The 27,688-nt window shown below is 32.8% G+C and overlaps 1 protein-coding gene across 1 annotated transcript; it reads left to right on the top strand.

The window, feature by feature from the left end:
- CSN1S1 (casein alpha s1) lies at positions 1 to 26,465 on the top strand. Its single transcript, XM_033105745.1, has 20 exons — positions 1 to 117; positions 10,998 to 11,060; positions 12,583 to 12,615; positions 13,149 to 13,169; positions 13,609 to 13,647; positions 14,101 to 14,124; positions 14,568 to 14,591; positions 14,675 to 14,713; positions 18,069 to 18,101; positions 18,917 to 18,940; positions 19,030 to 19,074; positions 19,914 to 19,946; positions 20,990 to 21,007; positions 21,094 to 21,135; positions 21,666 to 21,707; positions 22,568 to 22,588; positions 23,648 to 23,671; positions 24,495 to 24,643; positions 25,274 to 25,317; positions 26,129 to 26,465. Coding segments are annotated over exons 2-19 (663 nt in total). The 5' UTR covers positions 1 to 117; positions 10,998 to 11,009; the 3' UTR covers positions 25,275 to 25,317; positions 26,129 to 26,465.
- The last annotated feature ends 1,223 nt before the right edge of the window (positions 26,466 to 27,688 follow it).

Genomic DNA, 27,688 nt, shown 5'->3' on the forward strand with positions numbered 1-27,688 from the left:
TTAAAAGTGCTCAACAAATATCAGATCTTACTACTGTGGGAAGAATCTAGTTGCGTTAAAAGATCAGCACTACAATTGACAGTACATTGTGGTGAACGCCCTTCCCTGTCTTCTCAGGTGAGTGCATAGAAACAAGGGAACCTGAAGGTCAGAAACATAGCAAGTGAATTGTTGGATCAGGGAGGATACAGGATCTCCTGTATCCTTCTTGGAGAGCTTCCAGGCACAGGAAGAGGAAGATCCTGGAGGTACCTGGGCTGGAACAATCCATGATCATGTCGATTTGAAACAAAAGAAGGAAGTTAAAAAAGAACTGGGGTGGGGAGAGCTGGGGCAGAGGTGAAGAGCACTGCAGAGTTTCACCTCAAGGCCCAAGGAGAAAGAGCTTGCCTGCCTTTCTGCCTTCCACAGAAGGAGAATTTCCAATTCTGAAGATCAAGTCCAAATTCCTCTTTGTATTGCACGATCTTCTGTGTTTTGCTTGCTGCCTTCTTTTCCAATTACATCACTCATCACTTCCCTTATTAGCACTATAGTGCAGTCACTTCAAACCGCTGCCATTGAGTTACCCTCCCACCTCTACATGTACTTTCCCTCTCCTCTTTCCACACATTTTTTGCTCATACACTTCTACTCATCTTTCAAGACTCCTTTCCTAATCTTTTCATGTTAAGAATAACACATCCTCTTTTATGCTCTCAACATTCTTGTATTCCTCAACAACTACAGCACCTTTCAATATATAAAATTTGTTAATTTATAGATTTCCCAACAGAATTATTTTGGAGTTTTAATTTCATGCCCCCACACACTTGCCATTAGCACTTCCCTCATCTGTAAACCTCTGCTCTCACTTCTCAACTTTCCAAATCTTACCCAAATAATAAAAGTCACTTCAAATTCCTGGCCACCTCATCCCATCACGTGCTGTCTTCTGGACTTCTTTGGTCCTTCAGTTATTCTATCAGTCACTTAGAAATTAAATCCTGAAATAACTTCTACTTGTTAAAGTTTTATATAACTTTTCATGTGCCTCTGTGAAATATTTTCTGCTATATTAGGTTCTTCATTGTTGTAGCTCGCAATAACCAGCCATGTTAAAAAAAACTCCAGCCTGCTATGTCTTCTTCCTTATTTACCTCAGTGCTATCTTTCTTTTGAAACACTCCAGCTCCACGGACTCCTCATAGCTCCTTTCACTGGGTCTATAGAATTTCAGTGATATGACTAGTAACTCCTTTCATCTCCTTTACTTCCATGAAAATCAGAAATTTGAACCTGAATATTCCCAGATAAATCTACCCTGTTATATATCTCTGGTGAGTGGGGGAAGGTGCTACTTCTCTGTTGCCACCTAGAGGTCAGAAAGAGGGGAAGGAATTATCATTCTATATCCATCTCCACTTCCATTCCAATAGTCTCCTTACCTTGAAGTCGCTGTTATTCTTGAATGTAGCACTCTTCCTTGTCTCACTGATGTTATCTACTGTCCTCAGGATTCCTAAAGCAATCCTGGTTCAGATGTTTATTCTCCATTCCGTCTCAAACTGGTCATGATCCTGGACTATATCAATGCCCATACAAATGGTTCGATCAAACTCCTGACCTCGTTTACTTAAAAGACTTTCATCTCAATTTACTAATTAGCCTCTTATTGCTATTGCCAACAAATTCTTTACCTTTAAAATTTTTCCATTCTAAAATTTTCCTTTCTGCTCTAATATTTATTTTTAGGTATGTCCATATTTCCATGAGTGCCAAACAGTCTTACTATCTATTAAAGACTAATCAATAAAGAAACATTGATATTATTGATATTGTAGTTACTTAAAGGAAAAAGGATCAGAAGACTATGGTTGGACAATGTTGGATTTGTAAAATTGTATATCTGAAAGTCTGCGGACTTCTGCAGAAGTGTTGTCAAGTTTGTTCTTAGCAATGCTGTGACATTTTGCACTTCACTAGTTCCTCTTACTCTCACATTATCGCTTGATGGCTTAATTCATTTCATGATAGGAATTCTCCACTTGCTGGGATTTTACTTCCTCCACCATTTATCAAAAGCGACAACAGCTTGCATACATTAAATGCTCTTGTTGAGTGAAACAGTGAGCAGCATAGTATATTAAAAAGAGTACAGTTTCTGATATTGGAAGATCCAAGTCACCATTTACTTGTTAGCTGATGTATGACTTTGTATGGAAATTAATTCACTTAACTTATGGAAGGTTTCTTTTTCCTTGTCTATAAAAAAGAAAATCATGCCTGCTTTCCCTACATTTCATGGTTCTTATGAGGAGTAAGTAGACTAATCATTGTAAGATGACTTTAAATGTTATAAAGATATATAAATAAATTAATAAATAAATATATTCCAATCTGCTTGTGAATAGCTTATTAACCTGTCTGGTGAACTATGGTTCTGATAGTTAATAATGTCTGCTAAATAATTATATCCTCATAATAACATTGTTAAACAAGGACATCCAATGATTAGACCCAGAAAGTATATCAACTATGAAAACTATGTTTTGTCAAGTCAGAAGAGACACTTTTGGTAGGCAAAATTTTCTTTATTCATCAAATTACACAATATTTCAGAAAGAATGCACGATATAGGATTTGGTTAACAGAGTTAAATTTTAGCCCAAATTTCCCAGATGTCTTGAGTAGGCAAAAGCCTCATTAGAGGCATGATTAATTTTTGGTTGGAGGTAACAGTAGAGTAATGGCATTGGTATCATATAGACAGAGAAACTGTTACTAATGGGGCAGCTTTCCTATGAAGACTTGAGAGTTAGTAAGAAAATGCTTTACTTTAGACATTGGTAAGAAAGTAAACAATTTCATGGAACACAAGTCAGCATTTTTAACATCTTTGTGTTTGCTATATATGTTACATGTATTTACAAATTTTGTGCTTTGTAAGTATTTTTCAATGTTTATGTATAAACTTTCATGATTGGATACATTTAAAGGATAAGGCTATATATTACATTCTCAATTCTCCCAGTTCTTTGATACTCAAAGTGTGTCCCATAGATCAGCAATGACATCACCTGAGAACTTGCGAAAAATGCAGGATCTCAGGACACACCTCTGACCTACTGAATCTACATGTGAATTTTAACAAGATGCCCTAGTGATTCATAAGCACATTAAAGTTTGAGAAGCACTGTCTTAGTTCACTGTTCTGTAAAAATAGCAAACAGTACAGGATTTCATTAACAAAAATTCAAAGTTCTCCTTTCTACTCTCCTCTCATATCCCAGTCCATACCTTTTTTAAATTGTGGTCACTATTCGAAAGGTCTTTATTTTTCTACATATTTCCTATGCATAAACAAATATAAAGGTATAATTCATAAATTCTCATAGTTTACAAACCTATGAAGTAGAAAAATAATTGGGATGCAAAGTAATTAGTTAAGGTATTTTTAAAAATTATATTCTAATAATGGATTATCTTAAATGAGCAATTACTTTGTTTCAGGTACTCCTCTCATTTTCCCTCTCAATCACATAGGAAATAAGTATTACTGATCTGATGGGAACATTGAGACACAGTGATTTACCCAAGATAACATTAATGAGAGCTAGGATTTAAAATTTCAATTTGACTCCAAAGCCTTCATTTGAAACCACGACATTGTACCACTTTACTCAGAATATGGGTTTCATTTTATCTTCAGAGACCTACTTATAGATCACACCAAAAATTAAAAAGGGCATTTAAAAAATTACAAACACAAAGTTAAGCATAGGTTCCATATTTCCAGTGTTATCATATATTCATCCTAAACAAAAACTTCCTGAAAATAACTCGATTTTATATCTGGGTGCCAAGGTACAATACCTAAGAACAGTTACTATGCATCCATTGTGAACCCTCTCTTAGGTTCCAAATGATATGTGGGCTTTAAGAGAAAAAGAAAAATATTATTTACATTTCTCAGTAAGTTTCCTTCTGGAAGGATAGCTGTTTGTGACATAATAAAAGGACACTTCCTAGAAGACTCACCATCCGTAAGCCAAAATGTTCCTGGGAGAACTGTGACTAGCTTTGAATTTTCATGTTCTGAATTACTGATAGTCTCATACAAAATAAATCCTTCAAAGGATGCTTGAGTCTGGACCAGAATACAAAGCAATACAGAACCTTGCATAGTAAAATCTACCTCTTAATTCATAGCAATTTTTCAAAATCTATGTCTATTGCTAATGATATTTCCTTTCATTTTCATGCTAATTACTTTTCTAATAAGTATGACTCCAGGAAAGAAATAATTTTTCCAATATCAAAAAGCTGGAAAACAAGAAAGCTTTCTATTTTGTTGTCCCTTATCTAACCTATTTCTACTTTCATTTGTTTAGGGATTTTGTTGAATTTTTTTAAAACCAGTTGTGTAATATCACTAGAGTGGCCATGCCTTGGTGTGCCTAAAGTAGTTCTGTTTTATTTTTGTTGTTCTGTTATAATTGTTAAGAGCAGACTCTTTCGTTATCATGAATGTTCACTGTTGGATGATCAATTATATGTTCAGCCTTCATATGACTCTATTATATCAGAAAATTAGTATCAGGTAATAATCTTATTTTTCCATTATTCATGAGGCAAAGGCCCATCTGACTATAAATGGTTTAAATATGTGTTTCAAATCTGAGCTTTGTTTTAATGGTTGGAACCGGCCAACTTTAACTGATAAAAGCAAATGAAAAATGTTAGGATAAAGCAGGTAACCTTAGGCTTAAATTTGCAGGACATGGCATTGTACAAATCTACAATGAACACTTAAAACCATGATTTCTCAAATTATAGTGAACAGTTCTATTTTACAATGATAAGAATAATTTATTTAAAAAATGCATACCTAATTATCTATCTTCAATACCAAATTCAAAGTGGAGATTGATACTTATCCATAAGGGATTATAGATAGAAAATTTTGGATTTTGAGTTCATGAGAATTCCCACAGTAGATACAAGTCCTTTAAGAAGTAGCTTGTCTTATGATGAAAATTAGACACCTTAAAAAGGCTTATTGCTCCTCTTTGATTACAAGCCGTATTATTATAGACAAGCCTTGTCTAGTATGGCACCCAGTCGCAGCTGTTCAAAGGTACTCCAGAGGCCCTCTTCAAATTTCTATTTTTGGATTATCAAAAATATCAAAAATAAGCATATTAAAATTATTTGCAGGGAGACAACCAAGATGGCTCAGTAGGTAAACGCTGTGTTTACCTTCTCTCACAACCACATAAAAATTACAACTAATCCACAAAACAACCATTATTGAGAATCACCTACTAAAATCAAGCTGAACTGAAGCCTTTCAACTAAGGACGTGAAGAAACCACCTCCACATAGGTAGGAAGGTCAGAGATGTAGAAGGGGCTCATCCCCCACCTCTGTGTGACCATTAAAGATCGAGAGGGTTATTTCAGCTGTGGGGGTCCCTCCTATCCCCTAAAGGAGTGAGAGATACCAGCCCCACCCCAGCACAGGATTCCAGCGCTGGGGAGAGAAGTCCCCATAATTTTTGGTTGTGAAAAACAGCGGAGATTGTGACAGAGTGACTGCATTCACAGGGGCTTCTCTTAAAGGTACTACGCTTACTTACCCACCAGTGGAATCACTCGCTCTGAGCTCAAGCGATGGGGCAACAGCTGGAAAGGTGGAAGGGAAAAATGGTGGGGAATTGAGTGTCTGGCTTGGGATAGGGGCTGGAGAGGCAGCTTTCTCTTGAATGGAGGAGCTGGCGGAAGCCACTGTTTCTTTGTTGAGCACTCCCCCTTCCTGGTGCATGAACACAGGTGGCCAACATTTCTGAGTTTCCGCTGCCGCCGTTCGTTTGCCCTGCCCAACTTTCAGGCACACCCAGTCCACTTCCGGCGGCTTTTTCATGCAGACTGCTTGTCTTGGCTCAAGCTGCTAGGGTCTCTAAAAGTTTGCACAACCCAGACCAGCAACATCGGGCTTAAGCATGTCCTGTACCTCTAGCTGAGCAACCCTAAGCTGGCACTAATAATAGCCAGAATTGGTTTGTGACTTGGCCTTTCAAGCACTTCCAAGCATAGCATAGGTGGCAGACATATGTGGATTTCTTTCTGGCTCCTGCTAGGTGGCCTTGGGTGAGGCTCGCACTGTGGCTGACATAGACCTACAGCAGATCCCTTCCAAGGTGGTCCTGGTGCTGGCTACCCCCAGTGGCCAGCTTTGCAAATGAGCTGGAGCATCACCTACCCATCTTCCCATGGGGAAGATTGAGCAGGCACCAGGGTAGTGCTGAGGGAGGCAGATCCTGCTCCATAGAATCAGCCCCTGCACAACAACTCTTCCACTGTAGTCAAGGCTAGTCCTCACAACCAGTGAGCCCAAGGGTCAGTCCCTCACATGGATGTGGATGTGCAATTATCAACCAAGGCTTAACTACAGGAGGAGGGCATACACAACCCACACATCTGGAGAACGTGGCTCAGATGACCAGAAAGACTGCACCACTGAACCCCAGAGCACACCTACGTAAGGCCACTGTACTAAGACCAGAAGACATAGCAGCCTTACCTAACACATAGAAACAAACACAGGGAGGCTGCCAAAATGGGAGACAAAGAAATATGTCCCACATGAAAGAACAGAACAAAGATCCAGAAAAAGAACTAAGCAAAATTGAGAAAAGCAATCTACCAGATGCAGAATTCCAAACACTGGTTATAAGAATGCTCAATGAGCTCATAAAAATGGAGATGGAAACCATGGAAAAGAACCAGTCAGAAATAAAGGACACAATAATGGAAATGAAGAATATATTACAGGGAATCAACAGTAGATTAGATGAAGCAGAGGATCCAACCAGTGATGTAGAAGATAAGGTAGCAGAAAACACCCAACCAGAACAGCAAAAAGAAAAAAAAATCCAAAAAATTGAGGAGAGTTTAAGGGGTCTCCAGAACCATATCAAATGTACCAACATTTACATTATAGGGGTACCAGAAGGAGAAGAGAGAGAGAGCAAGGAATTGAAAACCTGTTTGAAGAAATAATGACAGAAAACTTTCCTAACCTGGTGAAGAAAATGGACATACAAGCCCAGGAAGCACAGAGAGTCCCAAAAAAGATAAACCCAAAGAGGTCAATACGAAAACATATCATAATTAAAATGCCAAAGGTTAAATACAAGGAGAAAATCTTAAAAGCAGTAAGAGAAAAGCAGTTAGTTGTTTACAAGGGAACCCCCAGAAGACTGTCAGCTGATTTCTCAACAGAAACTTTGCAGGCAAGAAGGGAGTGGCAGGAAATATTCCAAGTGATGAAAAGCAATGACATACAACCAAGATTGCTCTACCCAGCAAGGCTGTCATTTGGAATTGAAGGATAAGGAGCTTCCCAGATAAGAAAAAACTGAAGGAGTTCATCACCACCAAACCAGTTTACAAGGACTCTTACAGGAACTTCTTTAGGACGGGAGGGGCGTTAAGGATGGGTGAAAGGGGAAGGAATTAAGAAGAATAAATTGGGTATTATACAGTAGTCATGGGGATATAGGTTATAGCATAAGGAATATAGTAAACAATATTGTAATAACAAAGTATGATGCCACATATGTACTAGATCTATCAAGGTGATAGATGGGAATGGGGTTGGGGGCAGGGTGAAAAAGGTGAAGGCATTAAGAATTATAATTGATAGTTAATATAGTACGGGGAATATAGTCAACGATGTTGTAAAGATCATGTAAGGTGCCAGATGGCCCCTGGACTTATCAGGGGAATCATGTCATAGACTGTGTAGATGCCTGACCAATGTGCTATACATCTGAAGAGCTGAGTAGAATAATATTGAATGTCAACTATAACTAAATATATAGGTATATATAGTCATAGGATGGGTACTACAACATAGGGAAGATAGTCGATGGTAGTGTAACAGCTACATAAGATAAGATATCAGTGGTAAGATAGTGGTAAGATATTGGTAAGATATCAGAGGAGTAGTAGCTTGGGGGGTACGTTATTATTTTATGAAGTGTTTAAATGTCTAACTATTATGTTTCTTTGTATGCCTGAAACTAATAAAAAAAAGAAGAAGAAAATTATTTGCGTTCTCTGTATTAATTACCTACCATAGGGCTACGACAGGGGTTTTGTCTTGCTCCACTTTTATATTCCCAATACTTTGTCCAGTTTCTTCACCTTTGTGAATAAATAATTGAATAAAAGAATGAATACACAAATGAGGATACAGTAGCTTTCCACAAATTACAGTAAATTTTCATATGTAGTGTGATTCTGAGTTAGGAATAAATTAAGTCAATTGTCCTGGATACACTCTTGGCAAAAAAAAAAAAAAATCAAGGTATTTTAGTGCAGTTTGAGGATACTTGTCCTCAGCACCTTGAATTAATCAGAATAAATAGGAAACACTAGTAAGTTGTTAAAATTGATGTGGTGTAGTCAGCAAAAGAAGATACTGTCTAAAGAGAATTTCAATATGGAAAACCACAATTTCCTCTGATCCCCAATGTGGAGAGCTAGAACTATCCTGGGATTTCTTTTAATCCAGAATATTGTTCATGTCGTACGATTCTGAATAGGCTGTAAAAATCGTGTGTGTGTGTGTGTGTGTGTGTGTGTGTGTGTGTGTTTTAAATATACAGTATGGTTCTTTCTTGTAAGAAAACAGTCACATGAGCTACAATAATTTTTAAAACTCTATGTATGGATATTTTCTTCAGCATATGTTTTCTATGATATACAATGATAGCTAATTCTAGGAGTAGAATTGGGGATTGAAAAGAGGGATTTTCATGTTGTCCTTTTATTTACTTTAAAAGATGGGAATTAGAAAAAGGTATGGTTGATTTTTTTGCAACATTTTAAAATTACTATTGTTGGATAATGATTAAGTAAACAATCTACTAACTAGATTAACAAATGCTATTACAACTAGTGCACCCAAAACAAAGCAAAAATTATTACCTGGTGTAGTTAAAATACCACCAACATTTATAGGACTTTTTTTTTGGCGGGGGGGGGGGGAGATCAGAGCACATACAATGTGAGTTATCCCATAAAATAAATAATTAAAAAAGTAATAAAAGACAAATTAAGTTTTAAAAGGTGAAATAAATGATGAATTCTTCTGATCTAGTATGTTGATAAAAATTGATAATTTTTAAAGATCACATTTTTTCCCAGGACTTGAAATTTTCAGAAGATATAAAGATAATTTTATTGATATATTAGTCTTTCCAATTTTCCATTTAACATAAAATCATACTCCTATAAAACCATCAATCTAGAAAATTTTGTATTTTAATTTTGAATAGTGCCATCCTATTTCCTGTTTAATATGTATTGTAGTATGAATCACTCTTTTGTTGAAAACTTTCCTCAGAAATTCCAGTGAGAGGAATTGGACAGAAAATTAATTTCCTTTTTGGGAGAATTCTTGGAATTTAAATGAACCTATTGGTTGCACTGAAACCACAAAATTAGCATTTTGCTAATCACTAGGTTTAAATAGCTGTGAAGCAGACATTTGCCATCACCTTGATCATCAACTCAGCTTTCTTCTTCTTCCCAGTCTTGAGTTCAAGGTACTGTGTTTACAAAAGGCAAAATTACTTTGATTTCACATTGTCTAATCTTTCATTCACTCTTTATTAAGATGTATTGTAACTTTTCTATGTGTTTTTAAACACTGAAACCTTCTTATAATGTACTGGTAGCTTTAAAATGTATTGGCAAATTTTGGTACCACCTCAGAGCGTTAAGTGGAAAATCAATATAGCAGTTTTATAGAGACCAAATCACATTGAAAAAGTAGATACAAAATTTCTGTAGCAACTTGTGGTAAGGTAATTTGAATTATTTTTGCCCAATTCTATGGAAAGTTGTTATGCAAAATAATTTCCATTCTTTGTAATCACCATGGTGAAGACCATTTCTGGTAGAATATTTTAAGGTCATTTTCATTTCACGTTGTTTGGCTAAGAAAATAAAATTTATAAAGGGTAAGTCAATGATAGATAATTAGATTAAATGACTACTTTTGTGAAGGTGATTAAATTTGGATATCTGTAATGATGCAATTAGTTAACGATAAATTCATTTTGGGTTTTATAAATACCCCTTTTTAATAATTCATTTAGATTCTACAATTTGTAAACTGAAGCAGTATATATAAAATATGCCAGTATTAGTTTATTGACTAAGGTATGATCAAATTGCACGTGTAACCTGATTTGTTTTTCTAATTTATCTGGAAACCATTTTCCCATATCTGTAAATGTCAGTACTTCTAGGTTCTTGCAATTTGGTGGAACTCTAGGAATCAAACATGATAAGACATCTGAATCTTATGATTCTGTCCAGTTCAACCATTTTCATATAGTCATGTCATGGATGTATCAATGTAGCAAAACATGAAGTAGCAGATTTTATTCAAAAGTAATTGAGGCGGGTTAATAGGTTCTACACAATGCTCTGACAGCATTTTTCCTGAAGACTCTGAAAGAGCAGGATGCTTTCAAATAGATTTAAAGGACAAAGATATTTTCAAAAATTTTCAGATAAAATTAAATGCCAGTACTCAGTGGATTTTAGTTTATGATACCCACTTTATAAATCTGATGATCTACGAATAGGAGAAAAAGTTTTGTTTTTTATAAATTTTTTTTGAATATTGATGCTTCTCTATCCCACTGACAAAACGATATTACTATTTCAAAGATCAAATGTTTTATTTTAGAGTATGAGTGAATAAAAATATTGGTAAGAAATTGGTATTTCTAAATACTATAAACATTAAGCAAAATAACTAAGAATGATAAATATTTATGTTGAGTAGCAAAAAAATGATAACAATAAAAATACTATTTCTCAGATGAACTATTTTAATAATAATATGCTCTTTTGTTGGAAAATGAAGGATTTTTCTTTCATTAAACACATTTTATTATAAGACCTAACTCTTTATTTTGTCCTTTTACATAGGCCTTGACAACCATGAAGCTTTTCATCTTTACCTGCCTCGTGGCAGTTGCTCTTGCCAAGCCTGTGAGTACAGTAAAATTTTGTAAGGTTCTAGATTCTTTATAGAAATGACCTGATATCTCATCAAATACAAGATACTGATTATAATAATCTTAAAACATTGGATGATCTCTAATTAGCTATTGAAGCCTTGATATTAAAACTGTGGTAATGTTTCACATTTTGATCATAATTATGTAGTCCATTCAAAGCCTTAACTCCAAGTAAAATATCAGACCACGAATATAAGTATCTCAAAATAAAAAACAAAATAAAATGTAAAAAAGAGAAGATATTGTACAACATAATAAATAGCATCTAAGAATGTGATTAGGCTGTTTACCTGGCTCCATTATAGAATTAGTGTACTTTTAGACATAGACTACGTATCCCATATTTCTTTACCAAATATGACATCAACCCGCATGGCCCAGTGTATTCTGCTTTGGAACGAAAGTCAAACCCATCTCACTTGATATAGCTTCTGTCAACCAATTTTTTTTCCCCAAGGTATAGAAAACTGGGCTAATTCTGCTGATTCAGAGATCAAGTTATTGTGGTTACTGTAGACAATGAAACTAGATAATGCAAATTAAATAATCTTTCTTTTAAAAAATACAACTATTTAGACAGTTATGTAAAGCAAAAAATTATTCTGTTCCCTTGTGATCTGTAGCTAATGAAGGTGAGAATAATATGTAAACAGGGATCTAAGTAGAAAACAATTCAGACAAAATAATGATCTGGGATATATGGGCATTGAAACTATCTCATACAGAAACAAAATTGAAATGCTGAGATAATCTATTGTTTGCATTGATGAGACTCTTATTCTCTAAATCTTAATTTGCATAATACAGAATCACCAATAATTCAACTTCTTACCTAATAGCGTTTTGTTTACGCTACATCCTAAGCACCAGTAGAAAAAATCTCTGACTTGATGTCCAAAAACAATCCAAGTTCCTCAGAAATGTGTCATTGGAGTAGTTCTTATCTTGTCCTTACAAATGAAATGGATAAAAGTTCCCTAGAAAACAGATTCCACACCCCTATTCCAAAGAAAACATAAGTTTCTAAGTCATCATTTAAACAACCCAAGCCTTTTCACAGTCAAAATTCAAATTGAGATAAATTTTTATGTAATTTAATTGATGATAAAACTAAAATCAAGACAACAACATTTAATAAAGAAAGTATACATTTGCTCCAAAAATGTACTGGTTTAAAGTCACTTTGAGAACTCAGATTTTTTTTGTCTTTATATATAGTTTTCTCAATTATCTGTCATACCTAAAAAGAGGAAATAATTAACCTATTTTTCTTCAATATTTGCCAATAAAATAATTATAGTTCTCTTTTTTTTTGCTCCCAAAGTAACTTGGCCTCAGACAAATTTATCTATTAAGATACAAACTGTTTGTAAATAGCAATGTTAAAATTCATAGATTATATGTATATTTTGATATTGTTGTTATTGTTATTATATTTTGATTGCTTTTTTTTTTGTTTTGTTGTTTTACAAATCTTGCATTGTTTTTCACAGAATCTTCCTCTAAGACACTCAGAACTCATTCAAGTGAGTATTCTATTCTGGTTCCAAAAATTTGGTCTCGTTATGGAACTTAAGTGATGTATTGATAACACATAGACTCCAGACCTGTTCTGCCCTTCTCTATAAAACAACCAGTTGCACATTCACTGAGGTATAATATCTTCAGTTGCAACCCTGACAACTATTGATTTATTCTCACAGCCCTTAGAGAGAAGGGCATAAGGATTTATATAAATGTTTATGGTTAATAAAAATCTTATTGTGCAAGAGATATAGTTAATTAAACAAAATATAATGCAGTTTATTCTAATGTATTCTTGCTTCTTTCTATCTCTTTTACTTTCATTCAAACATACAATTTACAATTTGGTCTCATTTTACACATTGATTCTTGAATTAGATACCTCTACCACACCTTTCTGCAATAGCCATTGATCTTCCTCTCTGTATGATATGGTCCACTAATTGAACTAATACCTCCTTCTTTTTGTTTGTTTGTTTATTTTTTTGTTGTATTTATGGTTTTTTTTTTTTGTTGTTGCTGTTGTTCTTTGCAGAATGAACAAGACAGCGTAGAGGTAAGGTTCTTTCTCACCTCCCCACCCACAACCCAAATTCTTTCTTTGTATTAGCTATGATGCATGTTGAATGTCTTCTTCATTCCAATTTTTACTCACATTTAAATGTATCCAAGTACTCAAGTACTTGGATTATTCTCTCAGTTCTCCGATTTGATTAAATACCTATTCAATTCCTCCTTTGACATGGTCTGCTAAATCTCTTGGCCTGGTAAGAAAAGAACCATATTGTGTGTCTCCTTGAGATTTTAAAATTAGATCATAAAACTAAAACTAATTAAACTAAATAAAATTAAAGCTAAAACTAATTATTTTTCTTCTATATAAGAAATATGGTGGTTTACCTAATTAAATGAAGAACTTGTGTTAAATAGAAAACATGCTCATTTTTTGGCTATTTTTTATTTTATTTTTATAATTTATAATTTAATTTTTACAGGAAGTCCTCAAAGAAAGAAAGGTTTTCAAGTTTGCTCTGGTAAGTGTTATCCACTTATTTTTCTTAAAAGACAAACATATTTTTCTGGGAAAACTAATTTAATTTTAGTTTATAAATATGTTTTTACACTTGACTTGATCATCAGTCACCCAAGAACCAAAAAGAATATAGAAACCAAGTTTGCAAATATGAAAGATCTGCTTTAAATTTTAATTTGTACCTATACATTTGCCTCTTTGCAAAAACACTTATGCTTTCCTTTGCATAACCTATTCAGAACTTTATGATTCCATGCTTATTATGATGCTCTTTCTCTAAATAATACCCTATATGTAATGTATTTTCTATAATTTTGTGACTTAATTGTTAAACATAATTCAGATAGAAATTTTACTTCCAGGCTACTGTTTAAAACATTTGATAGGCAACCAAACATTGTCTGAATGATTTTTAACATAATCTGTTTTTTATTTTTTTGTTTGTTTTTTATAGCCTATAACAAGAAAGATAAGAGAGGTAAGAGTCTCCCTAAGATATTCTGTAGAATTAACAAAGGGAAGCAAATATTGTTCTGACCAGTAAGTGTTGTGCTATCCAATTCTTTATTCCCCTTTTATGGAAGTAAACATTAAATTTATTGAACCAGATAGATGAGTTCAACAGAAGTCAGAACTATGACTTAAAACAAGGTGAAAGATGGTAATAATAACAACAAATTAAGTGGAAAAGTTTTAAATATTTAAGTGCACATTTATATACTGATGGCTTAAACAAAGAAAGCTTAATGAAGAGATACTTAATATTTGAAATAATATAGCAAGAAATATTAGTACATTCATGAGAAACATATTTATTTTATTTAATTTGCAGCAGAACAGTGTAAGGTATGCTTTCTCACAGATTTTCATTCATGTATGTCCCTCTCCACTAATGTTTTTTCTCTCTTTTCTATTCCTAAGGAATATATCAATGAACTGAACAAGGTAAGGGCATCAATGATACTTAAATAATTTTAAAATTTGCCCTTTCCAAAACATATTTTACAAGATACACTTGGTTTCCACAGAGAGAGCTGCTGACAGAAAACCAAAGTGATGAACTCAAGGTACCAAAAATTTTCTTAAAATAGTGTGGCAAAAATGTAATCTTGCAGAAGGAAAAGTGTTTTAATTTAGAAAAAATACATACTGTTTGGCATTTATACTTTCCTTGAACTTTAAATCAGACATTCAAAATGACTAATGGATTATGATGAGAATTCTAAGGAATACTGATTTTATTGACTTACGTATTAGCAAATAAAGCATTAGTATGAATAAATGAATGAATGAATAAATAGATCAATAAATGAATCAAGGCATAAATGCATGCAGTTACGGATTGGCCAATTTTTTGTACTTATCACCAAAGCTGAAGAACTGCTTTATTAAGGGTATTATATAAAGCAGTACATCTACTCCAAGAAAGTTTTACATAGTAACAGTTTGTTATTCACTTCCTTTAAACATGATTTTTGGATCTGGGATGTCTACTAGATTTTTAATAGATTTGGTACCAGGAAATCACACAGGTGCTAAAATTTATGGGATAAAAAATATATATCGTTAACTATCCTTCATACCTGAATGATTCTTTTCTTCACAGGATACTAATGGATCAACCTAAGATCCTTTGTTTTAAAACTAGTAAATCCAATATAAGGAAAAGAAAGAAGCAAAAGCATTTTCTTTAAATACCCTACCCAAAATGAACAAATAATTCTCTTAAGTCAAAACTAAGACAAACTAATTCTCTTAAGTCAAAACTTTTTTCCTCTAATTCTGAGGGAAAAAAAACATATCATATGTTATCCAGAATTAACTGGATAACTAAACCAACACTAATACTTTGAGCTTAAACTCTATGGATAATGTCACTACTCTCTATATTGCTGGGGTCATGAAAAAATTGAACAATGCATACTAGATGAAGAAAATCCACCTTGCTTAAGTATTTATACACCATTGAATCAATGCTTTGTTCACTTTTATTTACGACATGATCTTTAATCCAATGTTTCCTGTTTAACATCTAAAAGGCCCGTTTACAATAAAAAGAAGTTAGGCTAGTTAAAGAGAAATGTAAGATTATTTACATTGATTTACCACAACGTATAGAAATGAAATAGTTTTTAGTAAACTCTGAAATGCAAATTAGGAAGGTAAGCCCTTTGGTTAGCTCAGGCCAAAGTAGTTAGGCTTTTTTGTTTCCTTATCACGTGGCTATTGCCTCAATTTTCTATTTCCATTGGCATCTATTTCATTTGGTAATTATTATTTTACATTTGAATATTTGTCATGAAAAATAAAATTAATTATATTTTCCTTCCCTCAAAAATACATCATGAATGACCCTGAAGTAAGACACCTTTATTTTAATAAACTCTACACTTATATATCATATGTAGTATATGTTGTATGCTTTATTTTAAGAAAGCTATCTTCTCAAATTGAGCATTTTAACCAGGGCTATTATACCCAGGAAGGTACACTGTTGTGCTAGATAAAGTTGGAAGTAGAAATTTGTCATTTAAATAATAATCCGTGAAAACATTGATTATTTATTAAAATAAAGAGTAGAAAGCAAAATGTGTATGAATGTTTAAAAATGAAATATGAGATTCCAACAAAACCTTGGCTTTGCCATCCCAGGGTATGATGTCACTCTCTTCTATGATAGGGATAGTTCTTGGGCAAAAAAATAATCTATTGCAGCAATTACCTAGGATCAATGGGCTGTGTTACCTAATTTAAAAATATGAAAAAGGGGGTCAAATATATGGTGAGAGAAGGAGACTTGACTTTGGGTGGAGAACACACAATATAGTATACAGATGATGTATTATAGAATTGTACACGTGAAACCTATATAATTTTACTAACTATTGTCACCCCAATAAATTTAATAAAAATATTAAAAAGATTAATAGTAGTATTCAACAAAGTATTCATCTCTTGGGAGAGTTAACTAGATATGGGCTAACAGATGTTTTTCCCATATTTTTTTATTTTTATTAAATTTATGGGATGACACTGGTTAATAAAATTATATAGGCTTCAAGTGTGCATTTCTACAGTACATCATGTATATATTGCTTTGTGTGTTCACCACCCAGAGTCAGTTCTTCCATCACCATATATTTGACCCCCTTTTCTCTCTTTTACCTCTCCTGCTCTTCACTTACCATCTGGTAATCACTAAACTGTTGTCTGTGTCTATGAGTATGTGTCTGAGTTTTTGTTTATTTGTCTTGTTCATTTGTTGCTTTCAGTTTTATATCGCACATATCAGTGAAGTCATATCAATCTTTTAAAATATGTGCTTAGGAACAAAAATTATATTGTTATGTAATTATTTGTTAATTTAAGTATACTCAGTATACTTAAATCTTATATCAGTTATATTAGTTTCAGATGTATAATACAGTGATTTGTCATTTTTATACTTACAATGTGATCACTCCACTACCATGTTTCCCCGAAAATAAGACCTAGCCAGACAATCAGCTCTAACGCGTCTTTTGGAGCAAAAATTAATACAATACCCGGTCTTGTGTGCATTAGAGCTGATTGTCTGGCTAGGTCTTATTTTTGGGGAAATAGGGTAATTCTATAAACATACATAACTTAGAAGAAAAACTAAATATTTCAAAGGGTAGCTGTTTCAAAGCTAGTATAATTTTAGCTCCATACTGAAATTGGTTGTTGTATTTTAATATTTCCAGTTTATTCACATCAAAGTAACCTCAAGTGTAGATTAGAATAAACACTTACCCAGAGTTCAGGGTGCCCAGTTCAATGGGATTTAATTTTGATCACAAAAATCCACATACATTTTGCATTCTACTCAATCATATATCTGTGTTTGTTTTAATAAAAAATGTCATTTATTAAGTTATCAGGTAACTTATCAGGTATACTTCCTATCAGGTATACTTCCCCCCTAACATACATTATTATTATTTTTTTAAATTAAAGTTTATTGCAGTGACAATTGTTAGTAAAGTTACATAGGTTTCAGGTGTACAATTCTGTAATATATCATGTATATATCACATTGTGTGTTCACCATCCAGAGTCAGTTCTCCTTCCATCACCATATATTTGACCCCATTTACCCTCATCTACCACCCTCTCCCCTGTTACCCTCTAATAACTGCTAAACTATTATCTGTGTCAATGAGTTCTAACATATTTTAAATAAAATAGCTACTCCCAGAAAATACATTATATTGGCCTGAATATTTTCATACTACTTGTTTCAATTTGGAAACTAGGAGTTAACAACCCAATCAGAAAGTGTGGACTAGTTTTTTTTTTTTCAATACTAAAAATTCCAGGGTCAGTAACACTGTTTTTTTTTCTTCTTTTCTTTTTTCTTTCCTTTTTTTTTTTCTTTCTCCCTTTCTCTTTCTCTCTTAGCAAAAAATAGCTAGCAGCAGTTCTTCAAGTGAGGTAAATGATTTTTATGTTAATTCAATGTCTCAATTAATTAGAAAATGTTTATGAAATCTTGTTGTACCATGAAGGTCATATATCTTATAAGATCTCATTATACAAGGAACTATGCATGCAGCTCTATCCTAATTTTAACACACATGAATATCAACCCAACAGACATAAGAAAGCAACTATTATTCATCAGAGACAAAATTACAGAACTGTTTCTGGGAAAACCATGGTATCTGGCCATCTGTGGTGCCCAACCATTTTGTTTATCGTAGTTATTTTGCCCTTCCCAGATTTTAGTAAAACTCGATCTTGTCATTAAAAATTATAATAATGGCTATGTAAACATATGATATACCATATAGAAATCAACCAATTCTAGGCTAATCAGATGTTCGAATCCTCTGATACTTATTAATGTAAAGGAGAAAACAAAAAGATAGGCTTAGAAGGTGATGCGGTCCTTCCTTTGAGAAAAGACCCTCATCTAAGTTACAAAATAAAACCAACCTCATTATGTAGAGTTTCTGCGAATCCAGTTAAGATGAATATTTCAGACCCTCTTTCAGTATTATGAATATTTTCCCTAATGAAAGTAGTAAGAAGAGAAAAGTCAATCTTGAATTTAACATATACCTCAAATTATTCACCTTGTCTCTGTTATCCAGGAGTTTGTTGCTAAAATTAGTTTGCCATAGTTATTTAGCAATAACTATGTTATTATGTTTAGTTATTTAGTGTCTGGTTAGTAGTATTCTTACCTTAAATATAAATTCATTAGTCATAAAATTAAAACTATACATGTTTTTATTTTTTTAAAGGAAGTTGGTCCCGCTAGCAATGAGGTGAGATATATTTGCTAAATTTAAAATATATTAATATTATTTATGATATGTTTCAATTTACTTAAACAATATATATGTGTTTTTTTTAGCAGAAACACATTCCAAGCGAAGATGTACTCAACCAACGCTATGTGGTAAAATTTCATTAAAACTTTATCAAAGGCAAATGTACCAAGAAACAAACAAGAATGTTGTATTGAAAAATTGTTTCTTTTTTTTCAATATCTACTAAATTGTAATCCATACTAAGCAGTCTGACATACTCTAGCTGTTTACTGATTCTCCTCTGAAAATAAAACTAAATACTTTTTAAAAATCCCAGGTATTTAATTCATGCTTTCAGTTGAATATTTGTATTTTATAGTCTGCTTTTAGATCTGAATACCATAGTATTTAAATGTCAGTCTACAGATTTGGCCAGATTAGAATTTGACTCTGAGCTCTATCTTTTACCAAAATGTGATGTTAAACTATAAGTCTATAACCTAAATTTTAAAATGACAATGATAATAATAAATATTAAATTTTGTAAAGCAATTAATACAATAAATAGCACAAAGGTTCAATAAACACGGATAGTAGCAGAACTTCCTCATTGTTTGTGGAGTTCATCTAGTATTCTGATTTAATTTGACCAAAGTTAAATCTTCATAGTCAAGAAGCAAAATTGAAATTTTCAATTTTCCTAGTTGTTCTGACATAAGATACACTGTAAGTAAAATTACCTTAATACTCATTTATATCTGCATTGTATTGTATTTTACATTAAGAAAGTTGTTTTAATTTTTTAAAAAGGAATAATTGAAGTGTTCCAAATTATTTGTGGTAGAAATAACACTAAAGTACGATGAATAGTTCCTCATTCTTTACTCCTGGGAAAGAACATTGTAGGATTCTAGCTTCAACACCTGAAAATGATGGGATTGGACTGAATGGTGTCCATGCAATTGAGAATATTTTTCCTTTTAAATAGGAACAGCTGAACAAATACAACCAACTCCAGCTGGTAATATTTTTTTATTATAATACAAGATCATATTCTGCATAATTAAAATTCATTAAGCTTTAAATTGGGTCCACTTCTAAATATGTGTTAATTTTTCTGAAAAAAATTATATATTCTAGCCTTTATCATTAATAATAATTGACAGATTACTCATATGATTACCTATATATTTACTGTCAAAACTATTCCTATTTATGCCTAGACTAATGTGAAATGAAAATATAATTATACTCACTTCCTGGAATTATTTTGAATACTGAATGAGCAATCTCCTTCTCAGCTAGCTCTAAGTCTGGTGCATTGTAAGTCCAAAAAAGTGTTCATTCCTCCTCTTTTGGCCCTTGCTTCCCAGTCTCATTAAAATTTGCTGTGCTCATGAGACTTCTGACAACATTATGAAGGTCTTGCATCAGTATGAGCCTCTAAACTATTTAAATTCTCTATATACTGACATATGGATAGATAAAAAATGTACCAATTAGCACAACCCTCTTACCACTATTTATTTTTGATCCTTTTGAGTATCTTATAGTCTTTCACTTCAGAGGGCAAAAAACAAAACAAAGCCATACAAAACAAAAACCTTTATTTTAGCTACAACAAATAAACTTGACTTACTTAGGACATTAGGGGAAAAGCCTTCTCCTAATTTAGCAAAATTACATTTTCACATTTTCTTCTGTTTCCTAAGAAGAGGAAAGTCAATAATGAATTTAATTTGGACCCCAATTGTTATTCTTGTTTTCGTTTCCAAGTTGCTCATGTTTAAAGTTGAAAGAAATTTAAATATATCAGTATCCCATTGGAATTTATCATTACTCATCTAGAAATTAACTGAATAATATATTTCATTACCTTAGTTATAGATAGGCTGTAACCTCCACAAATGTTAGAATTATATTGCTCATAATAGTCATCATATTTCATAGATGTGTCTCAGTATTTAGCATAGTCCCTGAATGAATGAATGTAACTAATAAATGTTTGTTATTCATAAATGAATAAAATCAGTATACTAAAATGAAATGTTTTCTCTTCCTTAGGAAGCTGTCCATGACCAGGTAAGATTATTTATTAAATCTGAAATAGTATTATATTTTTTTCATTTGTTATGTTTTTGTAATGTGTGCTCCTCTTTTTTTAACAGAAATATATCCCAACAGAGAAACTGTGGTACTACCCACATCTGGTAATAGTTCATTTAAAAATTACCAAAGATAAAATTTAAGGGTGGCCGGTTAGCTCAGTTGGTTAGAGCGCAGTTCTCTTAACAACAAGGTTGGAGGTTCGATCCCCACATGACCCACTGTGAGCTGCGCCCTCCCCAACTAGACCGAAACAACTATGTGACTTGGAGCTGATGGGTCCTGGAAAAACACACTTAAGTAAATTTTTTTTAAAGTTAAAAAAAATGTTAAATAAGTGATTAATCAATAGACATGAACAGAAAATATGTAATCCTATAGGATTGGTAGGTATTATTTTCCCCCAGAATATGAAGCTTACAAATTCTTTATCTTTCCAAACTATAGTAAGCCCAGCTTTTTAGTTGAATATTTTTTCTAAAGTTAGAAAATAAAAATTGTTTTGATATTTTTCATAAATTGGGCATAAAATTGTTTATTGTAAATTTCATGGTATACTTTAGGTACATTATCAAATAAATGTGTTATACCAGAAGATGTCTAAATAACTTAGAATGTATTTCCTTTTATACAGGAACAAGTTCCCAGGGCAAATGAATACAACCGCATCCAATTGGTAATATTTTGCTCAATTAAATTACACAATAATATAATGTGAAGTTTAAATGTTTTTAAATAGCCTCACACTTTTGAAGACATTTCTTTCTTCTCAAGAAGTTATTTCTCACTTCCAACTTTCTGAAATGATTTCTATTAATTAGTGTGAGGTCAGAACCACTTGTCACTATTCTTTGGAATAGAAGCTGTTCTATTCTGTCTGCCTCGGCTGATGTGCGCATCACACTTATACTCATAAGGATTATGATGTGTTAATCTCACTGGTTACATTAATTTGTCTTTTAATATTTTCCTTAGTTTTACATATTTATGTCCAAGATTTGATTCTTAAGTTCAATTCATATTTAGAAATCTCAAACTCAGTCACAATTATGCTCCCTTATGCAAAGCATATTGGACACACTTTTCTTTTGAAGAAATAAATCATCTGGAAAGATTCTGAATATCTATGTCAAAACACTCTCTGATCCTCTATTTTCTCATGTGTGAAATAAGTTTATCAGTAATACATAAGAGATACTGTCCTACATTCCATTGATTCCACAGTGTTTCTGGGGCTTCTGATTTCATTTTTAAACAAGTAAATAACCAGTTACTATGGAACGTGTGCTGCCAAAACAAATCCGATACCTGTGAATAGCGAGGCAAATTCCAAACCGAGCCCTCTAATCACTACTTGCCATTTAGTGAATCTTATAAAGATTGTTGAGATTATTCCACGTCTTAGAAGAAATTGTCTGTAAGTAATTCAATTGGCAAAATTGGTGTCAGTTCCCAAATCTCTAATATGAAAAGTATTTTAAATAGGTTGCTTTTTCCATCTTTTAAAAGGTAACTCTGATTCTCTTCTCTTTCCAGAGAGAGCCTATAGTGAGTCAGGTAAGTCAGCGTGTGTGTGTGTGTGTGTGTGTGTGTGTGTGTGTGTGTGTGTGTGTGTTTTAATACTGTCCCAAAATACTGCCTATTAGCCATCACTGTTTTGTTTTGTTTTGTTTGCGGGGGGGGGGGGGTCGGAAGGGGGCGTTGAGAAACAATTGTACTAGTTACATCGTGAACTACTGCTATGCTAGTGTTTCTTAGCTGTTGCTAAGTGTGGGACGCTCCAGTGCTAGTTATAGCACTGCTATGGAAGATCAGATCTAAATTGCCAAAAGGAAATGAAAGAATAATTCTATGTCTATCCCTGAATGAAGATAGTTTCAGGTCAGCTTTTAAGTCAGAACAATCCCAATCGGCCACTCATGTTGTCAAAATTTTACCTTTTATTATTCTATAGTACTGTGTAGTGGAAATAAGTTATAAATTTAAGGTCTGACATCTAATCATATAACCTTGACAAATTGTGTATTCTCTTTACACTTTACTTTCTCATTTGTGACAAATTAATATGGATCTATCAATTTACTCCCTCCCCTAACTCCCATATTTGATTTTTGCAGTGCTTTCTTGTGTCTTCTCTTGCTTTTAAGGGTAGTAATTGTGCATTCAAATCAGTGGCATTGGTCCATTGCTGGTTCAACTTATACATGATACATTGATTTTTGAAAGAAGCTTGTAAAGAAAGCTATCAAGTTTTCTGTACCTGAATGTGCTTAGAGAAAAACCTTTTCCTTAAGATTCAAAACATTGAGGTTATCAGTCGATTTTATGATAATGGCTTCTCACTGTTCAGTAGATTTTACCCTCAATTTCTCCTGAACTTCTCTAATAACTCATTGGCCAAAGTAAGAGAAAAATAAGGCTATTATTCACTTAATTTGAGTTCCAAAGGATACACTGGCCTCAATTTTCATGTATTATTAAAAAAAAAAAAGAGTGTGATAACTATATACCTATTTTTTTCCTTAATGACAGTATTTGGTAGTAATAATTTAGTCTATCATAGTGTTTGGTTGGATTTAAGTCACAAAACTAAATTTTTTCCCCTTCTCTATTAAGGAACAGGCCTACTTCTACCTTGAGGTGAGTTGATTGTACTATAATTATATCTTTAATCTAAATTATTTAACAAAGAGAAAATCTCAGATATCATATTTCTTTTAATCTTTACATAGGGAATTACAACAAAATTTTAAATGTTTTTATTTTATTTTTTTCTAATTCCAGCAGAGAACACATATTTTCCACCTAAATATATAAAGAATAATGTTAATACAGAGAAACAAATGAAATGTCACATCAGATCAACAACAAAGACACCTATTCCAAAATTACAGAGAAGGAAACAAATATTTTAGCCCCAAAACTCTAGTGTTTGGAAGAAGCACTGTGCTAGAATGAGAAAATTATTTTCTCTAATTCTAGCATTTCTGAAGGCTACCTGTTTTGACCTTAGGTGAGGGGTCCTTCCTTTAAACTAAGTATGTTTATGGAATATTAAATGCCAAGGCTAAATGGCAAAAATTATTCTTCACAGCAGTCCAAATGTCCACGAATTTATAAATTATGTAATAATTTAATAAAATTCACACTACAGCTTTCTTCTAGGCTCTGGTAATTGGACCTGTTCTGAATAATGCAGGTTCTCAGAGTTCAATCTTGAAGAGTGATCTTAAAAAATTGCTGTATTCATTGCTCGTTGGGCACCCTAAAAGAGCCCTTTCCCAAAGGTTTTTCACTATGATCCACCCATAGAAAAGAGTTTGAATTCTCTTTTTACCGCACAGATTAATCATCTTTTCTGATGCTAACAGCTATGTGAGAAATGAATGAAATGATTCATTTTTAGAGATTCAAAGCTGCTATTGCTCATACACTGTTGCTTTTCATTTGTCTTTGCTTCTAGCCTTTCCAACAGCGTGGTGCCTATCCTTATGCTGCTTGGTATTATCCTTCACAAATCATGCAGTATATTCCTTACTCACCATTCTACGACATCAATAAACCCATCGCCTCTGAGAACGATGAAAAAACTGACATTATGCCAGAGTGGTGGTAAATTTATTTAAATTACTTTATATTGATGTTCTACCAAAGGAAATAAAAGAAAATCACTTATAGAACAAACCATAAAAACAGATTTAGAATAGACATAGAAAATCAGTGCTTAGTGCTTCATACTAGAATTTTCTGAAATGAAAATTGGTAATACTTTCTGGCATCTATGGCTAATATTAATCCATTACTCAGGAACATATGGAGCAGTAATATCTATTTTATAAGTGAAATTCATTCCTATAAGTGTAGGGAAAAAACTTCTCCCCAAATTAAAAATATAAAGAGCTCTAATATTAATTCAATTTTATGGTTTTTGCACTTCTACTATTCTTTAAATGCCTTCCTTTTGATTATACCCATGATATACATAAGAATGTAGAATAGGGAATAGGGCATAGATTTTCATATATAGTAGTCCTAAATTCAAATTCAAATTCTGGCCTTTTGCTTACTTGAAACAATAAGCTTATTTTTTATAACTCTGAAGGTGATTAAACATAATAATAATTATTAAGTATAGTGCTGGGAAAATAGAAAAAAATAAGTAGCAGTCTTTTTTTTTTTGATTTAGTAAAATTTTTTGCTGATTACATCATCACATAATTTTAACAATTTTTGTCCCTTCAGAAAAATTAAGTGAATTCTCAGGAACTTCACAATTATGGCCCTTGGTAAGTTTAGAAATTACCTGTCTAACCATTGATCCTATTTCCATGAGAAAGTACAATGATATGATTGTAGACTCTATAGTTTTTGTTTTGTTTTGTCTTGGTCCCTGAAGTCTACCTACTTATGAATACATTAACACTTAGATAATAATTAAATTGGCTTGCACATTTGAAAATTTTAGTTTCATAATCATATTATATTTAAATAACAACTTAAAATTACCTAATTTTAACTAACATAATTTATAATATCGAAACTCCTATACAAGTACAGGAGTGTGTATGTTACTAATTTTCCATGAAGATGTGACTTTGAGACTCTGGTGAACACAACAGAGGGGTCCTGTTCTTTATGATCACCTTAACTAGTCATATAGTGAAACCAAGCATTTGTCTGTCAACAGGCCGACAGACTGAAATGTCTACAGATTTGTTTTAATTACCTTCATCCACTATTGGAGCTTCTAAGTGTGTGTGTGTGTTTGTGTGTGTGTGTGTGTGTGTGTTCCCTCGCCAATGGTGGAAACTTCCTTTTGAACATATCAAACTAAGATCAAAATGATAACACTCTGAACTATATGGAAGCTCTTTCTTCTAATTGCCTTACTGGAACAGAAAATACGCATCTAGCAATAAATTGTCTCTAAAACTGAAAAATCGGGAGCATTGGATATGTAACAGGAAAGCACAAACAACATGAACTTCATCTTAAGAAGAAGAGAAAATGACTATTAAATATTTCATAACATAATGGTGTCTATTCCCTCAAAAACACGTAATACAATTAACCACATATTTCTTTTTCTATTTACAGATGTGACTGAAAATTTCATTCTCTAAATTTCTCCTGTCTACTATGTAAAACCTTCCTACCCAAAGGCACTGACTGCTATTTTAGAATAACAGAACACTCCTAAATTGAAGGCAATTTTTCTACTTGAGTTCTTCACTGTCCATTACATAGCATGTCATTATTTTCCTTAAGCTAAATTTTCCTAACAATTCATTGTCTGCATTCCAGTTGTATCATGCCAGTATGAAGGCCACTGACTCAGAGGGTATTAAAGTCTTTACTAAATTTCTATTAAGGAAATTTTGTTCAAAATATCTTTAAATTGCTTCTTCTGTAAGTGCCATCATTTCAAATAATTATGTGCAGTGACTGAGATTTTTTCTTCTCAATAAATTACATTTTAAGGCATAATCCATGTTTTCTGTCATTATTCCATTCAGCAGTGCTTACACAATTCTCTAAGAGTCTTTATGTATGTAACATTTTCTTTTCATTATTTTTTTTATGACAGTTTCAATCACATTTTAATGAAAAAATACGAAAATGTCACTTCTGCTTGATGGTGAACTGATTGTAAACTGGGTCCAAGATCTTTCATTTGAAGTCAGCTGTTTATAGAATATTTTCCATGAGGACATGAAATATTTCCCAGAGAGGAAGAGCAATGTGGCAGTTGTGGGCAGACTGGACATTTGAACAACCTTGTTATGTAATTTATTTATGTCATCAGGACTTGTTTGGACCCCATACAGTTGATTATACCTGAGTTTATAGCTAGATGAGTTAGAAACCATTTAAAGGGTCATCTCCACACACACGGTTGTCTAGTATCCATCGTGGGCTGGGCTGTTCAGTGTCCTCTAGACCCAAACAAGGAACTATTTCTCAAAATGACAATACTTGTTTGCTCTGATATTATCAAAGCCCCAGATGAGATTTACGTTTAAAAAAAATTAGATCTATTGGGATGACAATGGTAGTAAAATTATATAGGTTACAAGTGTACAATTCTGTAATACATCCTCTATATCTCACATTGTGAGCTCACCACCCAGAGTCAGTTCTCCTTCCATACCCATATATTTGACCCCTTTTACCCTCTTCTGCCATCCTCCCTCACCCTTACCCTCGAGATTTACTTTTCAATCCAATCTTTCATGACCCTTTAAGAACCATTGTATCCATCAGACCATAACATACAAGAGAGAAGTCCTCTTGCACCATAGCCTAAACCATCTAGGTGATCATTAGTTGTTCTACATCTTACTGATTACATCAGTAAGATGGGTGATATATATCACCCAAACATTTCATATATATATATGAATATAATCATATATATATATATATATATATATATATATATATATATATATATATATAATCAGTAAGTTTCTTTCAATTTTCAATACAAAAAAATAAATTTTGGGTGACATATATCACCCAAAATTAATTTTTTTGCCTTGAAAATCAAAAGAAAGCTCTTTAGCACTGGGTCTTCTGCTGTCTCTCAGTGTTAGGAAATACAAGGTGAAACAATTTGTTTTTCAGTCTAGAAAAGGTTTATCAAAATACTCAGAC

Source organism: Rhinolophus ferrumequinum, chromosome 5, assembly GCF_004115265.2.
Source record: "Rhinolophus ferrumequinum isolate MPI-CBG mRhiFer1 chromosome 5, mRhiFer1_v1.p, whole genome shotgun sequence".
Taxonomy (NCBI): domain Eukaryota; kingdom Metazoa; phylum Chordata; class Mammalia; order Chiroptera; family Rhinolophidae; genus Rhinolophus; species Rhinolophus ferrumequinum.

Bases quoted from the DNA above. Each gene is read 5' to 3' on its own strand.
- CSN1S1 (XM_033105745.1), top strand. From the start codon at position 11,010: ATGAAGCTTTTCATCTTTACCTGCCTCGTGGCAGTTGCTCTTGCCAAG. The intron at 14,714-18,068 runs GTACCAAAAATT...TTTCTCTCTTAG, and splicing joins ACCAAAGTGATGAACTCAAG to CAAAAAATAGCTAGCAGCAG. The intron at 19,075-19,913 runs GTAAAATTTCAT...CCTTTTAAATAG, and splicing joins TACTCAACCAACGCTATGTG to GAACAGCTGAACAAATACAA.